This window comes from Pseudopipra pipra, chromosome 3, assembly GCF_036250125.1.
Source record: "Pseudopipra pipra isolate bDixPip1 chromosome 3, bDixPip1.hap1, whole genome shotgun sequence".
NCBI classification, from domain to species: Eukaryota; Metazoa; Chordata; class Aves; order Passeriformes; family Pipridae; genus Pseudopipra; species Pseudopipra pipra.
Window position 1 is genome coordinate 113,362,793 of NC_087551.1, and position 24,619 is coordinate 113,387,411.

The 24,619-nt window shown below is 52.6% G+C and overlaps 1 protein-coding gene across 2 annotated transcripts; it reads right to left on the minus strand.

Moving 5' to 3' along the window:
- Nucleotides 1–299: 299 nt before the first annotated feature.
- Nucleotides 300–24,390, minus strand: TRAM2 (translocation associated membrane protein 2). Of its 2 annotated transcripts, none has more exons than XM_064650797.1 (11): nucleotides 24,156–24,390; nucleotides 12,567–12,630; nucleotides 10,305–10,414; nucleotides 9,974–10,090; nucleotides 8,353–8,411; nucleotides 7,712–7,796; nucleotides 7,526–7,596; nucleotides 6,798–6,902; nucleotides 6,523–6,681; nucleotides 5,369–5,541; nucleotides 300–4,751 (listed from the first exon to the last, which is right to left on the minus strand). In XM_064650797.1, the coding sequence occupies exons 1-11, from the start codon at nucleotides 24,225–24,227 to the stop codon at nucleotides 4,678–4,680; spliced, it is 1,089 nt and encodes a 362-aa protein (XP_064506867.1). In that variant the 5' UTR covers nucleotides 24,228–24,390; the 3' UTR covers nucleotides 300–4,677. The 2 variants fall into 2 exon arrangements, with proteins under 2 accessions (XP_064506867.1, XP_064506866.1); XM_064650796.1 differs by lacking the exon at nucleotides 24,156–24,390 and adding an exon at nucleotides 21,533–21,732.
- Between the last annotated feature and the right edge of the window lie 229 nt (nucleotides 24,391–24,619).

Here is a 24,619-nt window from a genome sequence, read left to right on the forward strand (position 1 = left end):
CCCTGGCACAGATTGCCCAGAGAAGCTGTGGCTGCCCCATCCCTGGAATTGTCCAAGGACAGGCTGGATGGGGATCGGAGCAACCTGGGATAGTGGGAGGTGTCCCTGCCCATGGCAGATGAGCTTTAAGGTCCCTTCCAACCAAACCATTCCATGATTCCATGAAGAGGAGGACACAAGATGCTGCAAAGGGAACAGATTAGCCTGGTATGACAGGAGAAAATACCACTATAACCCATCACAGCTGCTTTGCCACATGTACAGCTTAGGAGTGATAAAGCATCACTGGACAGCAGCAGTGGAAGAATCTATGCCTTTTATTCATTTATTTCAGAAAAATACTTTTGCTGAGTTTATCACAAGTCATTTAACAACAAACAACAACAAACAAAATCCGTACAAAAACTGAAGTAACAGAAAGAATGAAACGAACAGGATAAAATACCAGAGACTGTTAATTCCCCCCACCCACTCAAAAATCAGGAAATACGGAAGTAGAGAAATTTTCCTCGAGTTCCTTTGCTGAAGTTTGATCCATTGAGTTCAACATTTTTGAGGAGAAACTACATGCCTCTGCCTGGCTTTTCCAACAGCCATTCTTCCCAGCAAAACTCCACACACAGCCCCGAGCCAAAGGAACATATTTCACTTGGGTATAAAACCTACCAAGCCAACCTTTTGCTCCTGAAAGGCTGTAAATCAAACCCCATCATTTCTATCCACTGTTTATACAATTTGGGGTCCATCTACCAAAGGCAAGAGCCTGAGGCTGCTGTGAACCCGCAGGCACTGCAGCAAAGGCAGGGTAGCTCCAAGCTTCCAGAGTCACTTGGAGGCAAGCAAGAGACATCTTAGAGTACCCAGTCTTCCCTCCAACAAGGAAGCCTACCATACATTTTAAAACAGTGGGTTGAAGGTAAGGGGACCTACAGGGGAACTGGAACTTGTCTACTACTAGCCCAAACAGGATGAGTAAGAAAGAAAGAATCCTAAACAACAACAACAACAAGACAAAACGCGACTGTAATGCCCCATAAGGTAAGTGTCACTCAAAAATTGTACGTGAAATGCTACATCTGTTCTTCCTCCACCCCTTCCTCTTCCCAAGCCCGTTCTCTGACTATCTAAAGACAGAAAGAGAGAACTACCGCTGGTATTTTACAGCTCTTCTAGGCTAGGACAGGAGAACACTATGCTTCACCCCAAAATTCACAGGCTACTCAATTCCTGATCTCCTTAGGATGGATAATGGACACAGACTACAAAAGCAGCCTCAAGGCCATGGGAAGGGTGCAAGCAATAGTGTCACACTGGAAGTAAAGACCTGCAGTTTTGGATAGTCTCCATCACCTTCTGCACTGTGGTGGACAAGAGCTCCTGTGTGGGGTTGGATCTTGGTGTTGGATTAAAAGCTGGATTTTTATTAACTTGGAGGTGTTTTCCAACCTCACCCAACAATTCTATGGTGTTTTCTGCAGATGACACAGGGCTTGACAAGATGGGGCATGAGAAGAGCATCCACTCAAGGGAAGTGAGCTCGTGGCATTTAATACACAGAGCTGTCAAGGACAGACTGACCAATAAGGGCTTGTAAGAAAAACACTCCATTTGGGAAAGAAAAAAGCTCTTTGGGCTGAAAAGAAGGCTCAATCTGCTGAGAAATGACACGGACATAGAAGCAGTTACTGTGGGCTTGCAGCTGAGGGATTGTGCTTGGACTAGAACACAGACAGGAGCAGCCCCTCTGATGGAGAGGGGATTGCAAACCTCCAGGATGACAGTGGATATTGCCTCACAACAAAGGCTCAGCCTAAAAAAAAAACAACCTGCCAGGCTTGGGTCTAACAGAAGGATGGGGATTTCTGAGTACTAAATATAGGGGAGGGCAAAAAAAAGCCCCATCGCCTATAGGTTTAAAAAAACAAATGATAGAAAGAACACATGGAAATGCTTCCATTAACAAACTATCCCTTTTCCTGGTAGCTCTATCAAAAAGAAAACAAAAAAACACATAAACGTAGCATATGCTGTACATACATATTAAAGAGGGAGGGTGTTCAGCTATTGCTAAAGTACAGAGAGGCTACAACATAAGGCACTTGGGATACAAAGCATCATCGGCTACTGTACGAAGAGACAGCGTTGTGCAAGTGGAAAAGCTGCCTGAAGCAAAGCAGGCAGGCAGGAGGAATCATTCAGCAGCCAGCTTTTTGGGGGGCTGTTACGTGTCGCCTGTTAACAGAGTCAACAGCTCAGCTGCTGTGAGGCACCGGCTCTGTGGAAAGGACCGGCCGAGGCTCCGGAGAGATCCCGGCCAGCAGTCGCTCTTGGAGGGCACGTGGCAGTGGATGGCTGGGGAGGGGAAGAGGAAGAGAAAGGAAAAACCTCTCACACTAGACCTTTTCCACATCCTCCCTAAACATAAAGCTCTTTTCCCCCTCTGGTCTCGCTGCCCTGTGGGTACTGCCATTGTCTCTGAGTCAAAATGCGTGTTATTGACCCAGCACGGGCTGTGAGGAGCAACTGCAAGATACCTCCAAGGGCTCTGCTCCAACCTCCTTCCTCAGCTCCTCCGAGAAAGGGGGAAACCCTCTCCTGCCAATATCTCTTTTTTGACACTCATAGGTCGTGAGGATGAAGGATCAACAGGAATTTGACCAACTGTCCTCATATCCCCGAACATTTTCTCCCTCCAGTGCATCCCCAACAAGGAGAGGGGAAGGAAGGGACAAAAGGCATCCACAGAAACAGGGAAAAACCCCAACTCAACTCAAAGAGGGGCAGAAAATCAACTCTCACCCATTCCTCAAAACACAGTTGATGAAAAGAACACCTGCGCCAGCCTCAAGCTGAAATTGCACTGGGAGAGAGCCAGAGCTCAGCTGCCCGAAGGGCTGAGCAAGGGGCACGCCAAGGATCAATCCTGGACTGCCTATGGAAGAGCACCCCAGCTCCCCCCAGCTCTGTGCCCTCTCTCCTCGCCCAGCCAAGGGAACACACGAGTTGCCTGTTCCTGCGGCGGCAAAGCAGAACTAAAGCTATGCCCGACTTCGCTGCACAAGAGGCACCAACAGCAAAGCCCAGCTTAGGGACCGCCCTGGAGGAGAGTGTGGGGTGAAGGGTGCCACTGCTGCTCACCTGCCAAACCCAGCCCGGTGTGTGGCACCCCAAAGAAGTTCAGTGAGATGGCACTGACCCACGAAACCCCATGCAGATGCTGCTCCTCAGCAGCAAGGGATCAAGCCGGTGGGATCTGGCTTTCCACAAAAGCTTCTGCCAGCACATGGAGGTGGCAGCGGGCAGGAGCAAGAGGGGAAAGTGGTCTGCAGCAACAGATGGCCTCTGAGGTAGATTTGAGACAACTCCATCTGCCAACAGCTACCGTCACAAGTCAGGCTTTTCCTAAAACACAAGCTGCTCCTTGCAGCCCTGGCTTCCTTCCCCTTCCCTCCCTGTCATCTCGTTCACAGCTCAGAAAGGGATGAAGGGGCTAGTTTTTTGGAAGAAACCCTGGATTTGATAGCACCTTGGGTGGATACAAGCACTGTATCCTTTGGAAACAAAGAGTGAAGCTGGTGGCTACCGATGGCACGGCTGGACTGGTACGGTAGGGATGAGGAAGGCTGAGGTGACAGCATGAGGGGCACAGTCCCATTGATGCGAAAACCCTTTGCAGCAGCCAGTTTGTCATGTGGACATGGTCAGGAGCCACAAGAACACCAGGTCGACGGGGCACAGACAAGCTGGCAAAGGGCCTGGGCTGACAGGAGCCAGGCCAGTGCTCAGAGTGGGGCAGGACTCGAGGTTTCACCTGGACCTGAGGATGGTGCTGCCCCATGACAAGGCACTGTGAGCTGCAGAGCTGCTCAGCTCTTGGGGCTGGGAGGTCCAGAAAAACCACAGGGCAGCCAAGAGAGACCCAGCTGTACCAGAAGAGCTGGGGCAACCAGAGGCTGGGAGGTGGGCCTTCCATATGAAGAAGGAAATTCTCTCCTCTCTCTGCTGCCCAGCTCTCCAAAATTAGCTCAAAACCAGGGGTCAGAAAAGCCCCATATAACCAGGGGTCCATCATGAGACAAGACAGGGCTGAGGTTCCTCCCTCAGACCCTGCTCTCTCTTTGCAGCATCACCACCCTGCCGAGCACTGGCCCCATCTCACCTGAGAGTGCCCCAGGGCCTCAGGATCTCACAGCCCCAGCACACTCCCCCAGGAACCTGTTCCCATAACATGCATTTGGTGCCTTCAAGCTGTCGTGGCCCTGTCTCAGGGACTCAGGGAAGCACCATGAAGAGAGAGGGGAGGAACATGCTGTGGGAGAAAAAAGGATCATTTGGAACCGTCTACGACACATTTGTAACCATTAACCAAAATAACCAAACACTAAAATAGAAAAGAAAAAAACCAAAATTGCACACTGATTTACCATCGAACAGAGGAAGGCAAAACCAAGAGGGCTGGAAAAGGTTCCTACGAGGGGAAAGGAGCAGGGGAAAGGGACCTTTTTGGTTTTATTGCAAATGGTTCAAGAGAGCAAGAGAGGAAGGGAGGAGAGCGAGAGACACCTTGGGAAGATGACTGGTTTCCAAGCCACTCAAGACGCCGCCCGTGAGGACCAGGAGGAGGGGCTGCTTAGTCTTGGTATCTCGCCCTCCTCCCCAGGAGACAACCCTTGGCTTCTACGGCGACTTCAGCTTCTTGGTTCGAGGTGAGGTGCCGTTCTCTGCTTTCACCACCCCGTTTTCATGGTAACCTGGGGACAGAAATGAAAGGCAATGAAGCTGGTGAAGGGTCTAGAGGTTAAGTCCTATGAGGTGCGACTGAGGGAGTTTGGGTTGTTTAACCTGGAGAAAAGGAGGCTCAGGGGTGACCTTATCCCCCTCTACAACTCCCTGACAGGATGCTGGAGCCAGGTGGGGGTCGGGCTTACTCCCAGGGAACAAGCGATAGGACAAGAGGACATAGCCTCAAGCTGTGCCAAGGGAGGTTCAGGTTGGACATTTCTTCACAGAAATGGTGGTTAAGCATTGGAATGGTCTTCCCAGGGAGGTGATGGAGTCCCCATCCCCGGAGGTGTTCAAGAAACACATGGATGTGACACTTAGTGCCATGGTCTAATTGACATGGTGGTGTTCATCCACAGGTTGGACTCGACGACCTCAGAGGTCTTTTCCAACCTAATTGATTCCGTGATCCTATGGAAAGAGGAAACTTTGTCCCTTGCACAAGCCAAACCATTAACCCTCTCAGGCCTGGCCCACAGACATGGGGAAAGCTCCCACTACGCCAGGACGCTGCTGGGGACCCCCTGAGGGGGTGCTGAACCACAGGACTGATACCTCCCACGGTGCCACCCATCCCAGCACTCACCCGAGTCCCTCTTGAGCAGCTTGGTTTGCTGCTTGGTGCCGGTGGTGGCGGCAGCGACTCGCTTCCGACTGCTCTGCTCGTTCCAGTACTCCCTCCAGCGCCGCAGCTGGAAGTGGATGAAGCGCCACATCACCGAGGCCTGGAAGAGGCACACCAACAGCAGCACACTCATTCTGGCAGGGGCGGAGAAGAGGCAGGCTGAGAACAGAGCAGCGAGGCCATGCCCGACCCAGCCTTCCACCCACACCAGGGCTGGTGGTCCCCTGGGTGGCAGGTGCCATCCCTACAGCCGCCACCATCTCTCCTTCCTGCCATCCCCTGAGCAAAGAGCAGCCCCTTCCCTTTCCCTCCACACCATAAAGCTCTCAGGTGCTCAGGGCATTCCTGATTGCTACAACTTCAGGGCAAGAATGGATCAACAGGATCATCTCGACCAGCACTGCCCAAGCCACACTCTGCACAGTCAAGGTATGACATTCCCAACTTCTCTGTACATCTAAAAGATGGATGTGGCTGGAATGGAGCTAAGAAAGTCCCCCAGATCTTCATGTGTGCCAGCAGTCCATGGCTTCAAAAAACTTGGGAATGACCAGGCCTAGCAAATTCTGAACTGAACCCAAAACTGCTGTATGGCTGAGAAAGGGTCCCAGTCTTGACAGACAGACTGCAAGGCATGAGGAGCCCATCCCATATTCTGCTTCCCATGTCAACAGAGAGCAAAACATGTCCAAGCAGAAGGGAAAATGCATTTTCCTTGACCACATCTGTGTTAATGCACTTAAAGGTGAAGCAGGGAAAGCCTGTAAGCCTTTCTCTAGGATAGACTCATGCTTTATAACTTCATTCAATGAACACCTTATTTGATGGTTTTTCCCCTCTGTAGTCTTTAAACCCCTTCTTGCATCCTTCACACCCCTTCAGCTCATTAGGACCTTCCCTAAATGGAACCAATATCAGATCCCCACTAGCATTTAGATGGAGCTGTGAGCAGCTTGGTCCAGTGGAAGGTGTCCCTGCCTATAGCACAGGGTTGGAAGGAGAAGAGCTTTGAGGTCCTCTCCAACCCAAACCATTCTGTGATTCTGTGACTTCCAAACTCGGCAAAACCCACCTTGAGATAACACAGCCAAGGAAGACACAGCAGACATTCCTACCTGAAAAGGATATTGTTGAAGAGGAAGCTGAAAAAATTCCCTCTCTCAGGATCCAGGGCCTGGCTCTCCACCCGTGGCAGCCCAAAGCCGATGACCAGGATGTACAAGGTGAGGGTGAAGAGCCTGGTGACCACGAACACGACAGCCCAGACATTAAACCTGTGGGAGGGACAAGCAGAGCTGTGGGCAGAAGCAACTCCCAGCACTGAGATCAAGCCATGTGGCTCTCCCAGGCTCTGGAGGAGGTGGAAGCCCTGGGCAGCTCCCCTGCTTACAGCTTCTCGTTGTTCTCATCCGTGAAGTAAACCAGCCGGGCCATGTGGAAGAAGAACTCAGCCAAGTACTGCAACAGCAAGAGGATCAGCCCCAACCGGGTTAAACTAGGAGGGAAGAGGAAGAAAAAATCATCACTGGTCAACCTTCATCCTTCAAATCCAGCTACAGCCTCTCCCCTGCCATTCCTGAGCTGCAGCATCAGCCTAAAGCCAGGCCTTTCTGCAGCAGCAGGGGAAATCCCTGTCCCCAAATCATCAGCACAGCCCAGTAGGAATCCAACACAAACCCCTAACTGCTGGCAAGGCTGCTCTGCTTTTTATCATAGAATGATCTGTGTTGGAAGGGACCTTAAAGATCATCCAGTCCCAACCCCCTGCCACGGGCAGCAACACCTTCCACTACCCCATGATGCACAGAGCCCCATCCAACCCAGCCTTGAACAATTCCAGGAACGGGGCAGCCACAGCTGTGCCAGAGCCTCACCACCCTCACAGGGAAGAATTTCGTCGTAATATCTAACCTAAATCTCTCTTCTTTTAGTTTAAAAACATTCCCCCTTTTCCTATCACTACCCGCCTGTGCAAAAAGTCACTGTCCACTGAAACACTCCTCTTTATTCCCTTTAAGCCTCCCACCCCACTGAGGATTCCCAGGTGACTCTCACTGCAAAAGGAGCTGCTCAGCCCCATCCCTGGAGCGGGATGTGGTGCTGAGGGAGGTGACTCACTTGAGCAGGTAGGCGCCGGCGATGTGCACCAGGTAGAGCGCGATGCAGCGCAGCTGGCGGGGGATCTCCTCCTGGCAGGGCAGAGAGCCATGTCAACCTCTCAACCCTCTTCACCTGCCCTCTCCCAAAGCTCCCTCTCCCAAAATCCAGCGTGTGGGATCCCCAGGTCGCCCACCTGGCTCTCACCTTGCGAACTTTTTGGAAGTAGAGCTCCGGCAGGGCGTGCAGCCAGTACGCCAGCTGGCACAGGTAGAAAAACTTCACCTGGAACCTGAAATGCAGGGATGATCCATGAGAGCCAACCCAGGGCATGGCAGGACCCCAAGGACCTGGGTGGCAGGGCAGCATTGGGCAATCCCTCCACTGCTTTGAAGCCACAGGATTTAGGAGGCATCATTTCCAGGCTGAAATTATCTGTTGAGCTGAGACAGCCACACCTGGAGTTTATCCAGATGCTCCTGCTGCGGTCTCCATGCCCTCAGCAAACCTCACTTTTGTAAAAACCCAAAAAGGGAGGGTTATCCCCCACTTCATTCCTACTGTGAAAAATAAACAGCAAAGAGACTTGCCCAAGGTGATGCAGAAAACAGCCAGGATGAGTAACCAGGCTCACAGGACCTTCCTCAAGGGGGAAACCCTCTGGAACACCCTCCCCAGGCTCACAAACGAGATATCCACCATTCCTCATGACCTCACTGCAGCATCCTTGAAGCAGGGTGCATGCAAAGGGTGCTGTGCTGTCAGCACCCCTCTCCCAGCCACAGGGAAAACCGTGGAGAGGAAGGAAGTGGTCAGCCCCGGAACAAAATACCCTCGCAAGTGCTTACGGAAGATAAACATGCGGGTAGTTTTCCCACAGACTCCGGGGGTTTGATATGTATCCTTCCTGAGAAAGAGAAGAGATGCAAGGCTTCAGCAAAAAAAACAGGTTATGACGGGGTGGGCTGATGTTACAGTGAAACAAGGAACTGGGGATGACACACAGCCTGCAGAACCAAATGTGGCCCCTGCGAGAGCCATGGCTGAGCTCACCAAAGCTCAGACACATTTTTGGGTCTCTAGCACCCCTATAAAATCTCTCCAGGCCCTGTGTTTGGGGGCTGAAGGCTCCTTGCTCGGTTGCACACATGCTCCCACGTTCAGGACAGGATGTTCTGGGGTATGGGATGCTCTGGAGGCGTGAGGGTGAGATGCCTGTAACTGTGTGCAGGGGCTTCTCCCTCACTGGCCTGTCCAACCAAGTATCACTTAAGCAACCAGAAGTACTACTGACAAGAAAGGGAAACAGAAAACACCTACAGAACCAATTTATTATGCATTGGATAGTTTAATTTTCCACCTCTTAACTTATGCTTGCAGGGTAGGTTACAGGATGTGGCTCCCCTCTTGCTTCTGCCATGGGGATGCTGCACTGGGCTTTGTAAGGTGTTGGCATGGGAAATGTGTCCTGCTGAGTCACCACCATCCATGCCCTGTCTGCCCTAAGGCCTTTTTTCAGCTGGGGGAGGCCAGGGGAAGTGCAAGTGCTGTGAAGGGTGACCTGCTTTGAGCACATGGGGTGTTTAGGGAGCACATAATGGCAAGGAGGAGGCTCCAGCCCCACAGTTGGTGAGGGATGGGTCTGGCACTGGGAAAGGGGAGCCCAAAACCAGCAGCATCAACTGTGTTATCAGTGTTTCCCTCCTCAGAGCTCCATAGGGCAGAGGCAGTGCCAGCAGACCTCTGAAATGCTGGCCTTGAAAGGGGTACTCTAAGGGGAGCTGGTAGGACCCACCAGGCAGTGGGGAGGGGATCTGTCCCCAAGGATCCATCCCCAGCTGGACCCCAATGGCTGCAGGCAGCAAAGCATCATCACTTCACACTTCCAAAACAGCCACAACACCTGTTCTTCCCTCCCCCTTCCTCCCCAAAAAGACATGTTTTCCCTCTGATTTCTTCTCCCAGCAGTTTTGGGTTGACACATTTGCAATGCACCCAAGGAACAGCGTGGCTTTCCTGTTCTCAGCGATCCCCTCACTGCCAGCTTGCCAGGAGAGGGACCACAAAGAGGGATCCCAAAAATCTGCCCATTAGCCCCACAACCCAGCAAAAGGCATCCAAAAACCTCAAAGCACTGAACGTAAATAAAGAGGAAAATAAGAATCTGAGAAAGATGATCTGGAGCAGCAGATGGAGATGATGAGACCAGGTAGGATTTCTGAAGACCAGCTCCAAAAATATCTCACATCCCATTAGCTTATGCCTTGCACAGTGCAGGAGAAGGATCTCCCAAAACTGCCCTCACTCAGTGGCTGGAAAGATCCACCACACTTGAAAACCAAACTTGCTGAAATGTGCCCATTTTGGCCCAGGGGCTGGCTGGGGACTCTGCTCCCAGTGGGATTTTGTGCTCCAGAAACCCCAAATTCCCCCTTGGCAACCCAAATCCCAGCCATTCCCGTGCCTTACCGTCACCACGACGTACAAGCACCAGATCACAGAGGTGAGGTGGAAGGCAACCAGCTGCCCTGACTCATTGAATTTGCTGTGTTTGACCTTGGAGAGATGCAGACGCCTGTTGATTTTCTGGGAAGGAGCAGAGGAAGAGAGAAAAAACCAAGAACACATGAGCCACTGGGTCATCAACCCTCTCTCCTCCTCCTGCTCCTCATCCCAAGCAGCCTCCAGAGGTGAAGGCTCACTCATAATCACCACCTTAACCCCCAGAACAGCATTTAACTGCAGCAGGACCATGGGATTTGAGGTCTTCTGGTGGCTCAAGACATGGAATGGCACTCACGTCCAGGGCGTATTCCTGTACCACTGCGTGCAGGATGATGGCGATGAAGATGTAGAAAAGGATGGTGACCAGATCCTTCAGCCCATAGTGATACTGGACCAGCTCCCCATCTGCAAAACACCAAACAGTGGATCAAATCCCCATGACCCAAATGATTTCCAGGTGAGGGTTTAAGGGTTAGTGGGGCAGGGGGGTTATTCCCAATATGGGGACACTGGAGAGAGGTCATTACTGTGCCAGGGCTCCATCCAGGGTTAGTTCATGGCAGAGGTGGGTGGTTTCTCCTCCAATAGTTACACACCTCAAGGGAGGAGACACTCAGGACACCTCAAGCTTCCCCTGCCAGAGATGAAGGGCTGGGGACAGCCTGGGTATGGAGGCAGGAACTTATCAGCCTGCAGGGATGAACACATGGAAGGCTGAAGCAGGTGATGAGATCAGGGATGCCCCACCGGGAACATGAGGGCTCAGGATGGCATTTCCACCCCCTCGGTTATGATCCAGCACCCAGTCTCTTCTTCCACACATTCCTGAAAGCTGCTGGAGCAGGATTCAGCTGCTGAAATGCAGATGCCTTGTGCTATTAAGAGATCTGAGACAGCACCAAGGGGATGGAGGATGAGAAATAGGACCCACGAGAGGCCATGCTCCTCTGGAGCAACGGGAGACCCAACAGCACCCAAAATACCCCAGACAGCTGCATTTAGGTGACTATTTGCAGCCCTGCAGCTTATGGAGAAGAAGCAGATTTAAGAAAGCTGCTGTCCTTGTGGTGCACTGCAGAAAGCATCTTGTCACCAGCCCTGTTTACCCTTGAGCAAAGCTTCAGTTCAGATTTTTAAGATTTGAACAGGATTTATGAAAACATCTGGCAAAGGATATGAAAACACCCTGTCTATAGAAGCCTGGGCTGGGTGCTGTGCAAGCCCAGAGGTAAACATGGTGCCTGTATCCCACAGCAAGGCAAAAGATTGAATTGCAAGTCCCAAGAAAATAATATCGTGCACATGTGCAACCGCTCTGCCTCGTCTCTCCTCTCTCAGAAGCTGCTCTAGCAGGAGCTGTGAGGGATGTGAAACAGCCTTGGAAAAATTCAGATGAGCAATAACCCTTCCTCCAAACAAGCTGCTGCATCAAGGTCTCTCTCCTCGAGGCCTCAGCCACCTCATGCTCTACACTGATACCCCATTACCTGGCTCTGGTGAGGTGTTTCTGCGCCCTCCCTGAGTTTTCTGGCATCAGGAAACAATAAATCCCTTAAAAACCAGCAGGAAGTTGTCTGGACTGTGCCATAGGGGAGCACAGACCAATTTAATCTGGGAGCTGGATGACTTCTTCAGCCTCAACGTTCAAAGATTTTAAGGGCAGAGCTTTTATCTTCCGCATGTCTGCCTCACTGTAGTCCCACTAATCCCAACACCCTGCTCTTTCTTTGGATGATTACTCAAACACTCCCAATTAACTGCAGTTTTCTGCCACCAAGCCAGGCTCTGTGCCCCAGGCGTTTGGCTCATCCTGAGCTTTACCCAAACCACCTCCTGCTGTCTCCACGCCAGTGCCCAGATCGCTGCCAGATCCAGAGGGGCTCTGGGCCAGGAAGGTAGCAACCAGCAGCCAAAATATGAACAGGGGCCGAGCCTCCAGCTGCCTCCTGGCTGGCAGCTGGGGCACATCCTCTGGTCTGTTTGGTTCAGAGCTGCACCACCTCAGAGCCTCCTCAAATTACTCCATGTGAACCAGGCCCATAACCTGCCTTGTGCTGTGCACCACGTGCACCTCCACACATTCACCTTGTTCCATCCCTCCAAAAATCAGCAAGGCAGGAACTATTGTGCAGCCCCTGCTGCTTAGCAAAGAGGTAAATCCCTCCCGCTCCTCAGCAGGACATGGAGCTACTCCAGGCATGCAACCAGGCAGTTTGATCCTGCCTGACTGGGCTTGGAGCAGGATCCTCACCCTGCAGGGAGCACAGAGCAGCCTGGCCATGGCAGAAACACAGAGGAAGCCCCAAAACCCCCTGGAAAGCATTTCTTCCCAACCCTGGCAGCATGAGGGCTGGCAGACATGATCAGAGTGCTCTGAGCTGCTCAAACTTTGCTTCTTCCCAAAATATCTTATTTTTAACATCTCCTTTACCACCAGACAAGAGCCTAGGCAGCGTGATCAGTACAGGGTGAGCCTGGGCCAGCTGGCAAAGATGATTTGGGACAGACCACGACTCAATCCTCCCCTTGGGGTGTCTGGAGCAGAGGCATTTCTTACCTGCTGTAGGCACACTAACGTTGTACTGAGGTAAGATGAACAGGAAGGCAGTCTTGGCTGTGACCTGTAAAAGACACACAGAGGGGGAAAAAAAGCAAATCAGTTGTTGATTCCATTCCTCTGCCACCATTTACTCTCTTTTCCTACCACAAAGGGAAAGGTAAATTGCCCAGGGAGATGTAAAGGCACCTGCTTCACTTGCAGAAACATTTTTCAGCAAGGAGATTGCAAGGGAAGTGGTTTGACAACAGAAACTTGGGATTTGGGAAGGAGAAAGAGAGGTATAAAGGAGGCAGAAGCCTGGAAAAACAACACAGCTGGAAAAGCCATGAGCCAACCTGACAGGGAGCATCCCTCCAGGAGCATGGACCATCCTCACATGTGACCTGCTGCTCGAGGGACACTGGGAACTGACCCAACTGGCTATTTGCATTAATTAAAACTAGCCCTCATTCCCATCCACTTGGGCAGCCACACTGGGAATCCAGCCTGAGTAGGGATGGCAGCACCCACACATGAAAAACTCAGAGGTTGCAAAACCTTATGGACTGGCTACACATGGATTTAGCTCCACATACTTGTGGAGACTCCTCCACTTGGTGAGGCTGGACCCCTCTAGGGTCCGTGCAGGCATCCATGAAGGTCCAGCAGGGCAGGGGAAAAGCAGCTTTGACAGACATGCTGAACCTCACGCTAGTTACCCACAAGATTCCAGATGCATGTACAAAAAAGGAATAAAAAAGCCTGGGATGACACATCAGGGCCCCTGTGAACCAGGGCTGTGCTGCTCACTCTTCATTTATTGAATCGCAGAATAGAATCATGGAATAACCTGAGTTGCAAGGGATCCACAAGGATCACTGAAGTCCAACTCCTGGCCTTGCACAGGATACCCCCAGAATCCCATCAGGTCCCTGAGAGTGTTGTCCAAAAGGTCCTTGAGTTCTGGCAGCCTTGGGGCCATGACCACTTCCCTGGGGAGCCTGTTCAGTGTCCAATCACCCTCTGGGGGAAGAACTTTTTCCTGATATCCAGCCTAAACCTCTCCGGAAACAGCTTCATGCTGTTCTCTCTGGTCCTGTCTAAATTGCTTTTAATTCAAGGGAATGATCCTTCCCAGCAATGAAGCAGGAGGGTTTGTGGGAAGGGGGCACAGCATTCCACCCCAGCGCATCCACAGGATGCCCCAAAGCTGCACCTCTGAGATCAACACACCCTTGAGCCCAGGGCCACAGCTCAGTGCACAGACATCTGACAGCAAATGTGTCTTCATCCCATCCAACCCCGCAGTGGCAGCAGGTCATCAAATTTTTACCTTTCCAAGGGCTCCCAGCCAACCCTCCAACGCTTTGCAAGCACCCACCTTCATACACAGGCAGCCCCAAAAAATCCCATGCCCGTCCAACACCAATGGAGATGAGCTGCATTTCACACAGACCACACTGTTCCAGAGCTGCAGGCTATTAAAATCCCAGCTGGAAATTGCTCCACAGCTTGTGGGGGGGACACAGGGGCTTTGCCAAGCGTTCCCATTCTGCCCCCATGAGCATTGAGCCACCAGCCAGTGGCTCTGTTCCGCTGGCACAGGCGAGGGACTCCACAGAGTCTTTTCAGGATGTTTGGGGATTTAATTTTTTTTTTCCCACTTAAAAAAAAGGAAATCCCACATGTTGTGCTCTTTCTGTGGAGGAGTAGATGCAAGAAAGGCTCTGCTGCAGGATATGGAGACCACGGGCAGAGTTTGGGGTGGGGATGGAAAAAGCGCATCGCCCGGCCTTCAGCTGGCTTAAGGAGAATACTGCTGGCTCTTACAGACCTTGCTGGCCAGGAAAGCCAAGTTGCTTCATTCCAGAGCGGTACAGCACATCCAGGACCTGGACTTCACATCCAAACCCCACCACAAGCTGGCGCAGGGCATGATACAAACACACAGAGCCAGTGGTGGCCGTGATGCTACGGAGATGGGTGGACGTGTCATGGAAGTGCTGACGGCAGCAGGCACTGAAGGATTTACAGCTACCCAAGTACCTGGCTGACATCCAGAGCTATAAACAGCTGGAAAGAAGACATCATCTCCAGATGAAGCCTCCTAACCTGCTGAAGGGGCCATAGGCCAGACTTGTTAGTCCAAGAAAATGACTCTGGAGTATCTCCGAGGAGGGAAGAAAAGCCAGCACAGTGCTCAGCCCCAACACAGTTTGCAAGGACTCTCCTAATCTTCTTTTCTAGAGGGCCTGGTGATGGTTTCATCCATCCAGTCCAGCATCAAGCAATGCTTTGTCCCATCTCCACACCTGCCTTTGCTTCCTATAGGCTGAAAGACCATCACCTTTGCACCCCCTCACCTTTCATTACAGAGGGGCAGTGAGTCGTTTTCTAAAGTCTAAGTAAAATATTTTACTGCCAAAGATAAATGTAACTTCCTGGACACAGGCAGGCTCCTGATAGACCAATTTCCAAGGACAAACTACTTGTCTGCTCCATTTGACAGATGGGGGAGCCCAGGCAAACCTGCAGCCACTCACTAAAGTGCTACAGCGGCCAAATATGAACTCCAGGCATCCAACCTTCCCATCTTACAGAGTTTACATGGAGGGAAGGTCTCCTCTAAGGCACCAAAGGCATTTCCTTCTCCTGCAACCAGCTGGGAAGTGTTCACACTGACTATGAAACACACACCTGGCCAGGGAGCCTCCCCCTCCAGGCACCACCACAAGGACATCTTGGCTCAGACAGTCATTGCTTCTAGCAGCAGATGGAGCATGAAAGACACGAGATGAACCACCCTGAGCAGGACACTGCTACATTACTCCATCTGGAAGGTGAGGGACACGCTGCACATCCATGGGGGGGACCTGCATCTTGTTGATGTTTCTCATGACATGCCCCTTGCCAGCGGGCACAGAGGGACAGGGGACTTGACCGAGGTCATGGCTGAGCTCCAGCAACTGAACATCAAGTTTCAAATTCCCACATAACTCCCTCAGTATCCCATCCACTATATCAACTGGGAGCACCCATGGTGCACCCATTGCTACACAGCCCTGAGTAGTGTATAGTGCCAGACACACCACAGAGCAGCTTAAGCCTCCTGGAAAACAGGGAATGCCAGAACCGTGACCTCCAGCAATGGCACCTCCAGCTCCCCTGCAAGGCAGAAACCAGGTCTCCTTGGCTTAGGAAGGAGCAACGAGCACCAGGGATGGCAAAGCTTTAGGGATTGCATTGAGCATTTCACAGGCAGCCAGAGAAAGCAGAAGTTTGGAACGGGAAGAGCAACATGAGTATTATTCAGAGGCACAAGACGTTTGCTGCCTGTTTGTTCTGAAACAAGATGCTGGTATGGGAAAGGAAGTGCCAGGCATGCTCCTGCCCTTCAGGGCAGGAGAAGAGCCAGAGCTGCCACCAAACTACTGCTGGCAGAAGTGGAATTCATAGAATCATAGAATAATTTAGGTTGGAAAAGCCCTCTAAGATCACTGAGTCCAACCATGAACTCAGCACTGCCAAGCCCACCACTAACCCATGTCCACAAGTGTCACGTCTATATGTTCTCTGAACATTTCAGAGATGGTGATTCCACCACTGTCCTGGGCAGCCTGTTCCAATTCCTGAGCACCCTTTCAGTGAAGACATTTATCCCAATATCCAACTGGCTATTAAAATCCCTAAACCTTCCCCTGCACAACTTTTTATAGGGTGGGAGAGGGGTTTGTCTCCATGGGACGCACAGAGCAGGGACCATGTAGGAAAGGCTGTACCTTCCTCATCCACTCCTCATCTGCTCCTTGCCCGGCATTAAGGGCATCTCTATGCAGAGGGAGATGCTCCTCATCCTGCCTTGCATGAGGGATGTGGTAACTGGGGATGCAGGTTAGTGATGGGCTTGGCAGAGCTGGGTTGGACGCGATGAACTCAGAGGTCTTTTTCTACCTTAATAGTTCTATGATTCTATGTGCCTGAACCAGGTAAATTTGGGAAGCAGTTATCCTGGGAGCTCTCTACAGTCATGCAGAGGGAACAGCATTGAGTGGGTTTCTGGTGGTTAAAGCCACTAATGTGAGAACCAAAGGGCAGACGGATGGTGAAGACAGAAAACTCCACGTGTCCATCAAGACCAGAGTTTCCTGTGATGCTCAGGACAGCAATGAGGCTGCTTCTCATGGCTAAAAATCAAAGCAGCACATCCACCTCACAGCCCTTGATGGCAGAGCACTGGATAAAGCCAAACAACCCCAGCACTACTACACTGTGCATCTTTATTTACTATGCATCTACTATCCACCACTAGGCATCTACTCCTGATAATGTGGTGACTGGAAAAATCCAAAAACCCACCATCCTGGAAATTGCTGTTTAATGCAGAGCAGCAAAGCTCTCCCTACTCTTTTTTAGAATCACAGAACAGCTTGGTTTGGAAGGGACCTTAAAGATTTTCTTGTTCCAACCGCCTGCCATTGGCAGGGACACCTTCCACTAGACCAGGTTGCTCCAAGCCCCATCCAGCAATTTAAAAAATGCTGTTTTTTCCCTGCCACAAAAGGCTCCAAGAGTCCAAACCCAAATCCCAATTACACTTGTGCAGATAAGCAAGTGGCTTTTAATAAAGGGATTTAAGCACATGCATCCAGGCAGTTTAGCACCTGTCCCAAAATCTACCTGCTGCAACTAAACACCAATATGTTCAGGAACGAAGGATAATTTTTGAGCATCTTTCACAGAGAGGTACCAGGCACTCTATGAACTCGGGGAACAGCTTGCCCAGAGGGGTCATGGACACTCCATCCCTGGAAGTGTTCAAGGTCAGGCTGGACAGGGTTTGGAGCAACCTGAGATAGTGGAAGGTGTTCCTGCCCACGGCAGGGGATGGAATGAGATGATCTTTAAGGTCTCTTCCAACCCAAGGGGATTCTATAAAACCTGTTTCCCTTCTCAAAAGCCTCATCCTAGTGGGATTTGCAGTTGCTGTCTCTACCCCAGCCAGGATCCCCCAGGTACTCTGCCTGCCCCATGGTCCTCCTTGAATTAAAATCACTTTACAGGAAGGAAGCAGCTCCAAGCCTCTGGTGGGGGAGGCTGGGGGAGTTTCTGCAGTCAGAGCTGGGAAAATATTTCCAGGGCTTGAAAAACAGCTCAAACTAATTACAGATAAAACGCTGTCCAAAGGCTTCTCTCACAATGTGGGGGTATTTTTCCCCCAACCAGTCAGAGTTTGAAAGACAAACTTGCTGACCCACGGTATGGATTGACACAGGCCCTATATGTAAACTAAAGCCCAAACTTTGGACCAAAGCCTTTAAAAGTAAACATCTGGCTGTGACAAAAAACCCTTTTCGAGGGCGGCGCAGCCCCTCTGCTCCCACAGACATGCTCATCCCTCAGCACAGCATGATTTTCACTGCCTCACAGTCCCTCCTGTTTATTCCCTTTTTAAAACTAAACCTAAATTCTGCTTTTTTTCCCCCCTTTTCCCCCTCCTTCCCCAAGCATCCAGCCCTTAACGCCGCCCGCATGGCCTCAGCTCCCACATCTGGCAACAACCAGGGGAGGCAGAAACATGTTTTGTTTTCCCGCATTAACGACGAGAAGGCCTTAATTTTTTAGAGTACTACGGAGGGGACCGGGAAGGGGGAAGTATATTTAGCAGGAAGCCTGGAAATAGCAGCTCATTCGTCAGCCGCCTTCATTTGACAGTGTCACAACCCAGAGTTTGGGAGCCCGTGACTCACACTCTGCCCACAGGGGAAAGCCCAGCAAGGCCACGGCAACTCTCATAAAACAATGGTTTTTTAACTCTATTATCACTTTCTTATCATCACCCCATGCGTAAAACTGAGCTTTAGTTTCCCCATTTTAGAGATTGCGGCAGCAGTCCCCACCTAACACAGGAACTTGCCCAAAATCAGTGAAGTCTTCCCCAAACTCAACCCACTGATTGACCCACCCCAGATAGGACACAGGTCACCAGCCAGCTGCAGGTTAAACCCAGCCTGGCCTTGGCTTCATTTTTCTGCAAAGCAGGGTGGAAAAATACATGCAAAGCCATTTCTGCAGGAGGATGGGAAGCACCTGTTTCGTGTTTCTATCACTTAAAATAGTTTTTCACCAAAAAAAAAAGAGGAGGCTTTTCTTTCCGTGCTCCAGCAGCCACACACGTGGCAAAATCCCTCCCTGGCACCACACAGACACACACCAGGTGTGTTTCACACCCTGAAGGCTTAAGGCAGGCTGGGAATGAAAAACACTGCATAGTGCCAAGCTCTGGACAGCTCTTTTTAGGGAAACCCCCTCCAAGCCCGGGATTTCCCTCTCTGAGCAATACTATGATCATCTAAAACACTGGAATAATCAAATCCAACACACCCGTAACACTGGTGAGCAGCCTCATGCCACACTTTGTGCCCCCAAATCCCACCATGTGCCCGCTCCCTGCTGTGGAGGAATTCCCAGGTTGGTGAATCTGTTTGGAGGGGAAAGGCTGGGCACCTAAAAGGATACTCAGGGTGCACCTTGCTTGGGGAAAGGGAGACACCCAGCAGCCCTCCAGCATCATCCTGAGCAGGGTGCTGGAGCAAGGAAGCACTCAGCTCCTGGGGGATGCCTGGGAAAAGGTTAAAAATCTTATTTGTGTCTTCCCAAAGAAACCTCCCCTGCAGGAAACGGCCTATTGTGAGCAGGATTCAACCGCTTCCGCTGAGCCTGAGCCTGGCTGTGGCCACCAGCATCAGGAAGGTGGAAGCCTGGCTGTGGGGTGGGAAGCAGGGATGAAAGGAGAAGAAGCGACAGTGACGTGTCCTCCTCACCACGGCAAAGGAGGAGATGAAAAGGTGTCAAAAGGCAGAAATATCCGAGCTGCCACCAAAAATCACCATAGAGGGGTGGCACAAATGGGCATGGATGGTTTGGAGGGCTAGGGAAGAGCAGAGCCTGATTTCTCCTCCAGAGGAAAAGAAAGCAGAAGAAATAACCATAAAAATAAAATAAAATAAAATAAAATAAAATAAAATAAAATAAAATAAAATAAAATAAAATAAAATAAAATAAAATAAAATAAAATAAAATAAAATAAAATAAAATAAAATAAAATACCCACAAGGATCAAGAGCTGTCTCAAACCCCATGCTCAGGCCCATGGTGTGATTCTTGGGGTGTGCTGTACAGGGCCAGGAGTTGGACACAATGATCCTGATGGGTCCCTTCCAACTCAGCATATTCCATGGTTCTGTGATTCTGTGCTGATGCCAGGAGGGGATGCAGCCAGGCAGTGCACAGGGAGAACTGGAACCCACCCCAGTACGGCGAGCACCATCTCCCTGAGGTCTGCAGGGAGAGCAGCAAACTGCTGCCTTCAGCATCCCAGGGAGATTTAATTAAAAGACACTAAAAAAATCAGGAACACCACAAACTCCTCCCTGCTGGCACCTCCACAGGGGGGTTCATCACATTTCAAACCATCCTCAGAGCATCACGTCAACCAAAATCACTCCCAAGCTCAGCTACCACCTCTCCAGGATGGGGTTCCTGACATGCAACCATAGGCACCAGCATCCCGAAAAAACCACCTGCAGGGAGAAACCCTGAGATAGAAACGAGACCTCACCGACTTTTTTCTTTTTCAAGTACCACAATGAAACTTGCAGCCCAACTTTGCATCATTTGCATGTGGCTTTGGAATGCAGCTGGCCCCCCTGGGCTAGTTTTGAAACCCTTAAATATACATATATATATATATATATATATATGCACAAGCACATCGAAAGGGGGTTTGAGTGCTGGAAGCCACTCGCTCATTCAAAGCATTCGCAGCAAAAAAAAAAAAAAAGGGAGGGGGAGGAAGGGGGGAAGAGAAAAGCAAGGGGGGCTCCAGCGGGAGGGAATTAAGGAAATGGATTTCCTCCTCCTGCGATTTGCTGCAAGAAGGAGCCTTTCCTCCTCCGCCAGGCCCCCCGGCCACCCCTTTCCCATTCGGATTTGCTTTGAAACGTGGCACTGCGCTGGAGGGGAGGGTTCAGCGGGGGAAGAAGGGGGGTCCGGCCCGGCTGTGCCGCTGACCACGGGCTCGCAGCCTCGGCCGTGGGTGCCCGGAGCCAAGAGAAGCCACACGGCCTCCTGCGCTCCCGTCTCTTCCCCGAGAAGAGGGAAGGGAAAAAAGCAAGCTGGGAGGGAAGGAGCCGGAGCAGGGGGAGAGCGGCATTCCGGGCATGGCGCTGGCGGGACAGCGGCATTCCCGGGGGGGCTCCGGGTGAAGGTATCCCATGGAGGAGCGGGGATGCCTTCTCATGGCCCAAGGTGGGATGGCCAGGATGGGGAAAGGCCAGGGAGCCGCTGGTGTCCTGCCCGAGGCCCAGGAGCCCCCGGTGCTCGTCCCACGGCGCTGGCTGTGGAGAAAATACCTGGAAAAGGGCTAATGTTAAAGAAGAAGAAAAAATGGGGAAAAAAAAGGCAAAAAAAAATTCTTCCCATTTCCAAGAGCTGGGAATATCGGCCAGGGCTTGGTTTCTCTCTGTGTGAGGCTGATGCACTCCACTTCAGTGCTTGGGACATCCCTGCAGCAGCGGTGGGTTTGGAAAAGGGGGTTTGACATTCCCTGTGCTGCCCCTTCCCAAACCGGGGAGCCCGGGCAGGGCTGGAGCAGGGGAAGAAAGATGTACCACTCCAGAAGTCGGCACCAGGCTGGGTCCCCAAAGGAATTTGTGGGACACGCACCTCTCTGGTGAAGGGTGAGATACAGGGAATGAATGAGGCGGCGCTGTGCCCCCCCAGACGGAGGGGTCCCGCACCGCAGAGCCCCCTCCCCAAGCGGGATGGCGGCTCCTGGCCGGGGTGCGGACCCCCCTGAGCCGAGACAGCCCCGGGGGGGGACACCCCGTGCAGAACGAGGTGGGTCAGCTGGTCCACAGGGTGGGGACACACACACAGCCGGCCCCGGCGCGGAAGGGGGATGCGGATGGAGGGGGGGCTCTCACCTCGAACATGAGGGCGATGAGGACGCTGAGCACCAGGCAGAAGCCGATGTCGGCGTGGTTGTGGATGAGGAACTCCTGGCTGAAGAGCGGGTGGCTCTTGGCCCGCCGGCGGAAGGCCATGGCCGGGGCCGAGCCGAGCCGAGCCCAAACTTCCCCGGGCCCCGCGGAACTTCGCGGAGCTCCGCGACGGCCCCGCGCAGGCGCCGCCGCTGAGCCCTCCCCGCGCCCGCCCGGCCCCGCACGGCCCCGGCCCCGACCCCGCCCCGGCACGGCACGGACCCGGCACAGCCCCGGGCACGGCACGGATCCGGCACAGCACCGGGCACGGCCCGGATCCGGCACAGCCCCGGGTACGGCACGGATCCGGCACAGCCCCGGGTACGGCACGGATCCGGCACAGCCCCGGGCACGGCCCCGGCACAGCCCCGGGTACGGCACGGATCCGGCACAGCCCCGGGCACGACCCCGGCACAGCACCGGGCACGGCCCCGGACCCGCCCCAGCACGGCACGGACTCGCCCCGGCACGGCACAGACCCGGCACAGCACCGGGCACGGCACCGACCCCGCCCCGGCACGGCCCCGACCCGGGTACGGACCTGGACCCGGCACGGATGCGGCACACACCGGGACCCGGCACCGACCCCGCCCCGGACCCGCAGCCGGGTACGGACCCGCTACAGCCCCGGGCACAGCACTGGCATAGCATCGGTACCGGAACCGGCACAGCCCCGGACTCGGACCAGGGCACGGACCCGGACACGGAGCCAGACACGGACCCGGACCCAGTCCCAGCACTGGCACCGGATCCGGGCAAGGACCCGGACCCCGCCCTGGACCCAGCCCCAATCCCGGATTCAAACACGGGCACGGACCCGGCACCGCACCTGGGCATGGATCCGAATGCAGACCCAGCCCCTGTCCCGGCTCGGCACAGCCCTTGACCCGGACCCGAACACGGGCATAGACTCGGGCCCGGAACCAGCACTGGAGCGAGAGCCTGGACCCGGACCCGAATCCAGACTCGACACTAGCACTGGCACTGGCACAGCACCGGTACAGGCCCTAGCCCCGGTCCCCGGCTGCCCTATGCACACCCTGGCTCTCAACAGGGGACAGAAGCACCCACTGGCCTCAGCACCCACCTCCCATCCTCACACAGACTCATCTGCACCCACCTACCGTGCACATCTGGACACCCACCCACACCAGAAATCACCTATTGTGCATGTCTGGATGTGCACCCATGCCTGAACCCACCTGTTGTGCATGTCTGGATGTGCATCCACACCTGAACCCTACTGTTTATGTCCAGACACCCTCCCACAGCTGCACCCACCTACTGTGCACATCTGGGCCCCCACCCAACACCCCCCTCTCTGTGCACGCCCAGCCACCAACCTGTGTCCCAGCACCCAACCCCCCCATTTACCCACCAGCTCTGCACCCCACAGCCTCAGCACTGAACCCCAAATCTCCCTCCCTATTAACCAAGGAGAGGCCTGAGGTGTGGGGTGCCTTCCCTACCCCATGCCCTTAGCAAACCCACACCCTGGCTGGGGCTAGGGTGTAGCAGCACAGATGGAGACAATCCAGGTGGGTCTCCAGGGCAGAGCAGTGGAATATTCGCTGCTATTTATTGAAGCCAATCTCTAAAATACCCCCCAGCGCTCCTCATGGAGCTTAGGGGAGCAGGCAGGGCCCTTCGGTGGCTTTGCTTAGGAAAATTAAGGCACAAACAGGGCTTTGATTTTAAGGATCTCCCTTCAAGCAAAAGAATCACTGTATCCTTTTGCTTCCAGGATCTTGTTCAGCTCCTCCAACACCCCCTGGGTCCCCATGGATCCCTCACAGATCCTCCCTGTGGCCATTGAGGATGGATTCACAGGAGGGAGAAAACGCTCCTGCAGCATGTTGGAGGGAACTGAGCTGTCTCAAACCTGGTGTTGAGACCACAAAGCATTTTCCTCCAGCCAAATCCAGCCCGGGAAGCACAGTCCCTGGCTCCTCATTAGGCACTCAGTCCTATTAGGCAAGTCCTGATTAGCTGGGTTTACCCTCCACTCCCCCCCTCTGTGGTATTGTTTAGCCTTGGAGCCACAGGCACAAAGCTGCAGCCTGGGCCCTGTTCCTTTACAGGAACACTAAAGGCACCAAAAAGGGGTTTGCAGCAAACCAAATTTAATTAAGGGGGGGAAAAATATCCAAAGTTTCAGCTTGGGAAAAAAAACAAATAACAACAACCTCCAGGGCAAAGAATTCTATTGTCAGTAATGTCCAAGTATTGTGTTTCAATGTTGTTGGAAGTGAAAAGATGGTTTTTCTGGGTAAATCTGAGCTAGTTCAGGGTCGGGGTTACATCATCTTGGAGCTGGAGGGAACGTTTTTTCTCCCACCCCGAAACCTGTGCTCAGAAATCCAGGCAAAGAGGGAGGTGGAAAACAGTGCTGCTGGAAGGTGAGATCCCAGCAGGGCTGGGGCAGGGCTGCTGCCAACCTCGTGCCCTGTCTGTACCTTTCCATCCTGCTTTGTTTTATTTTACCTTGACAGAGGGACAAGGGTGACCTGTTAAAAACAAGCCAAGGGGATGGTGCCAGCAGCCACGTCCCCAAGCTCAGACTCACCTGGGTATTGTGTAATTTCTGAGGGACATAGCCTCTGTTCCTGCCTTTTTCCAGATCACTGGTGAGTGGCATGGCCAGTTCTCCTGGAGAACGTGCAGGTCACTCCCTTCATTGGCAAAATTCACTCTTGGTTCCTGCTCCCTGCTCCTGCGTTGCCCTTGAGACCTTCTCTCACGAGTGGCACTGAGCTCTCCTGGGCTGGGGCATGACCCTTCACCTCTAAAGTGCTGGAGAGGGTTTCTTTAAAAAAAAAAAAGGGAAAAAAAGAGGTTATAGGAGGCAAATGAGCTGAAATTTTCTATTCCAGAGCAGGGAAAAGCACTGGATAATCTGAGTGCAGTGGGATAGAAATATCCCCTCGCTCCAGCCCTTCTGTGAGTGGCTGAAGCCCAAAAGTTGGTGGTGTGCTTCCCAAAAGGCTGGGCAGATCCCAGTCTAGCTCAGCATAACATGCCTCATGCAAA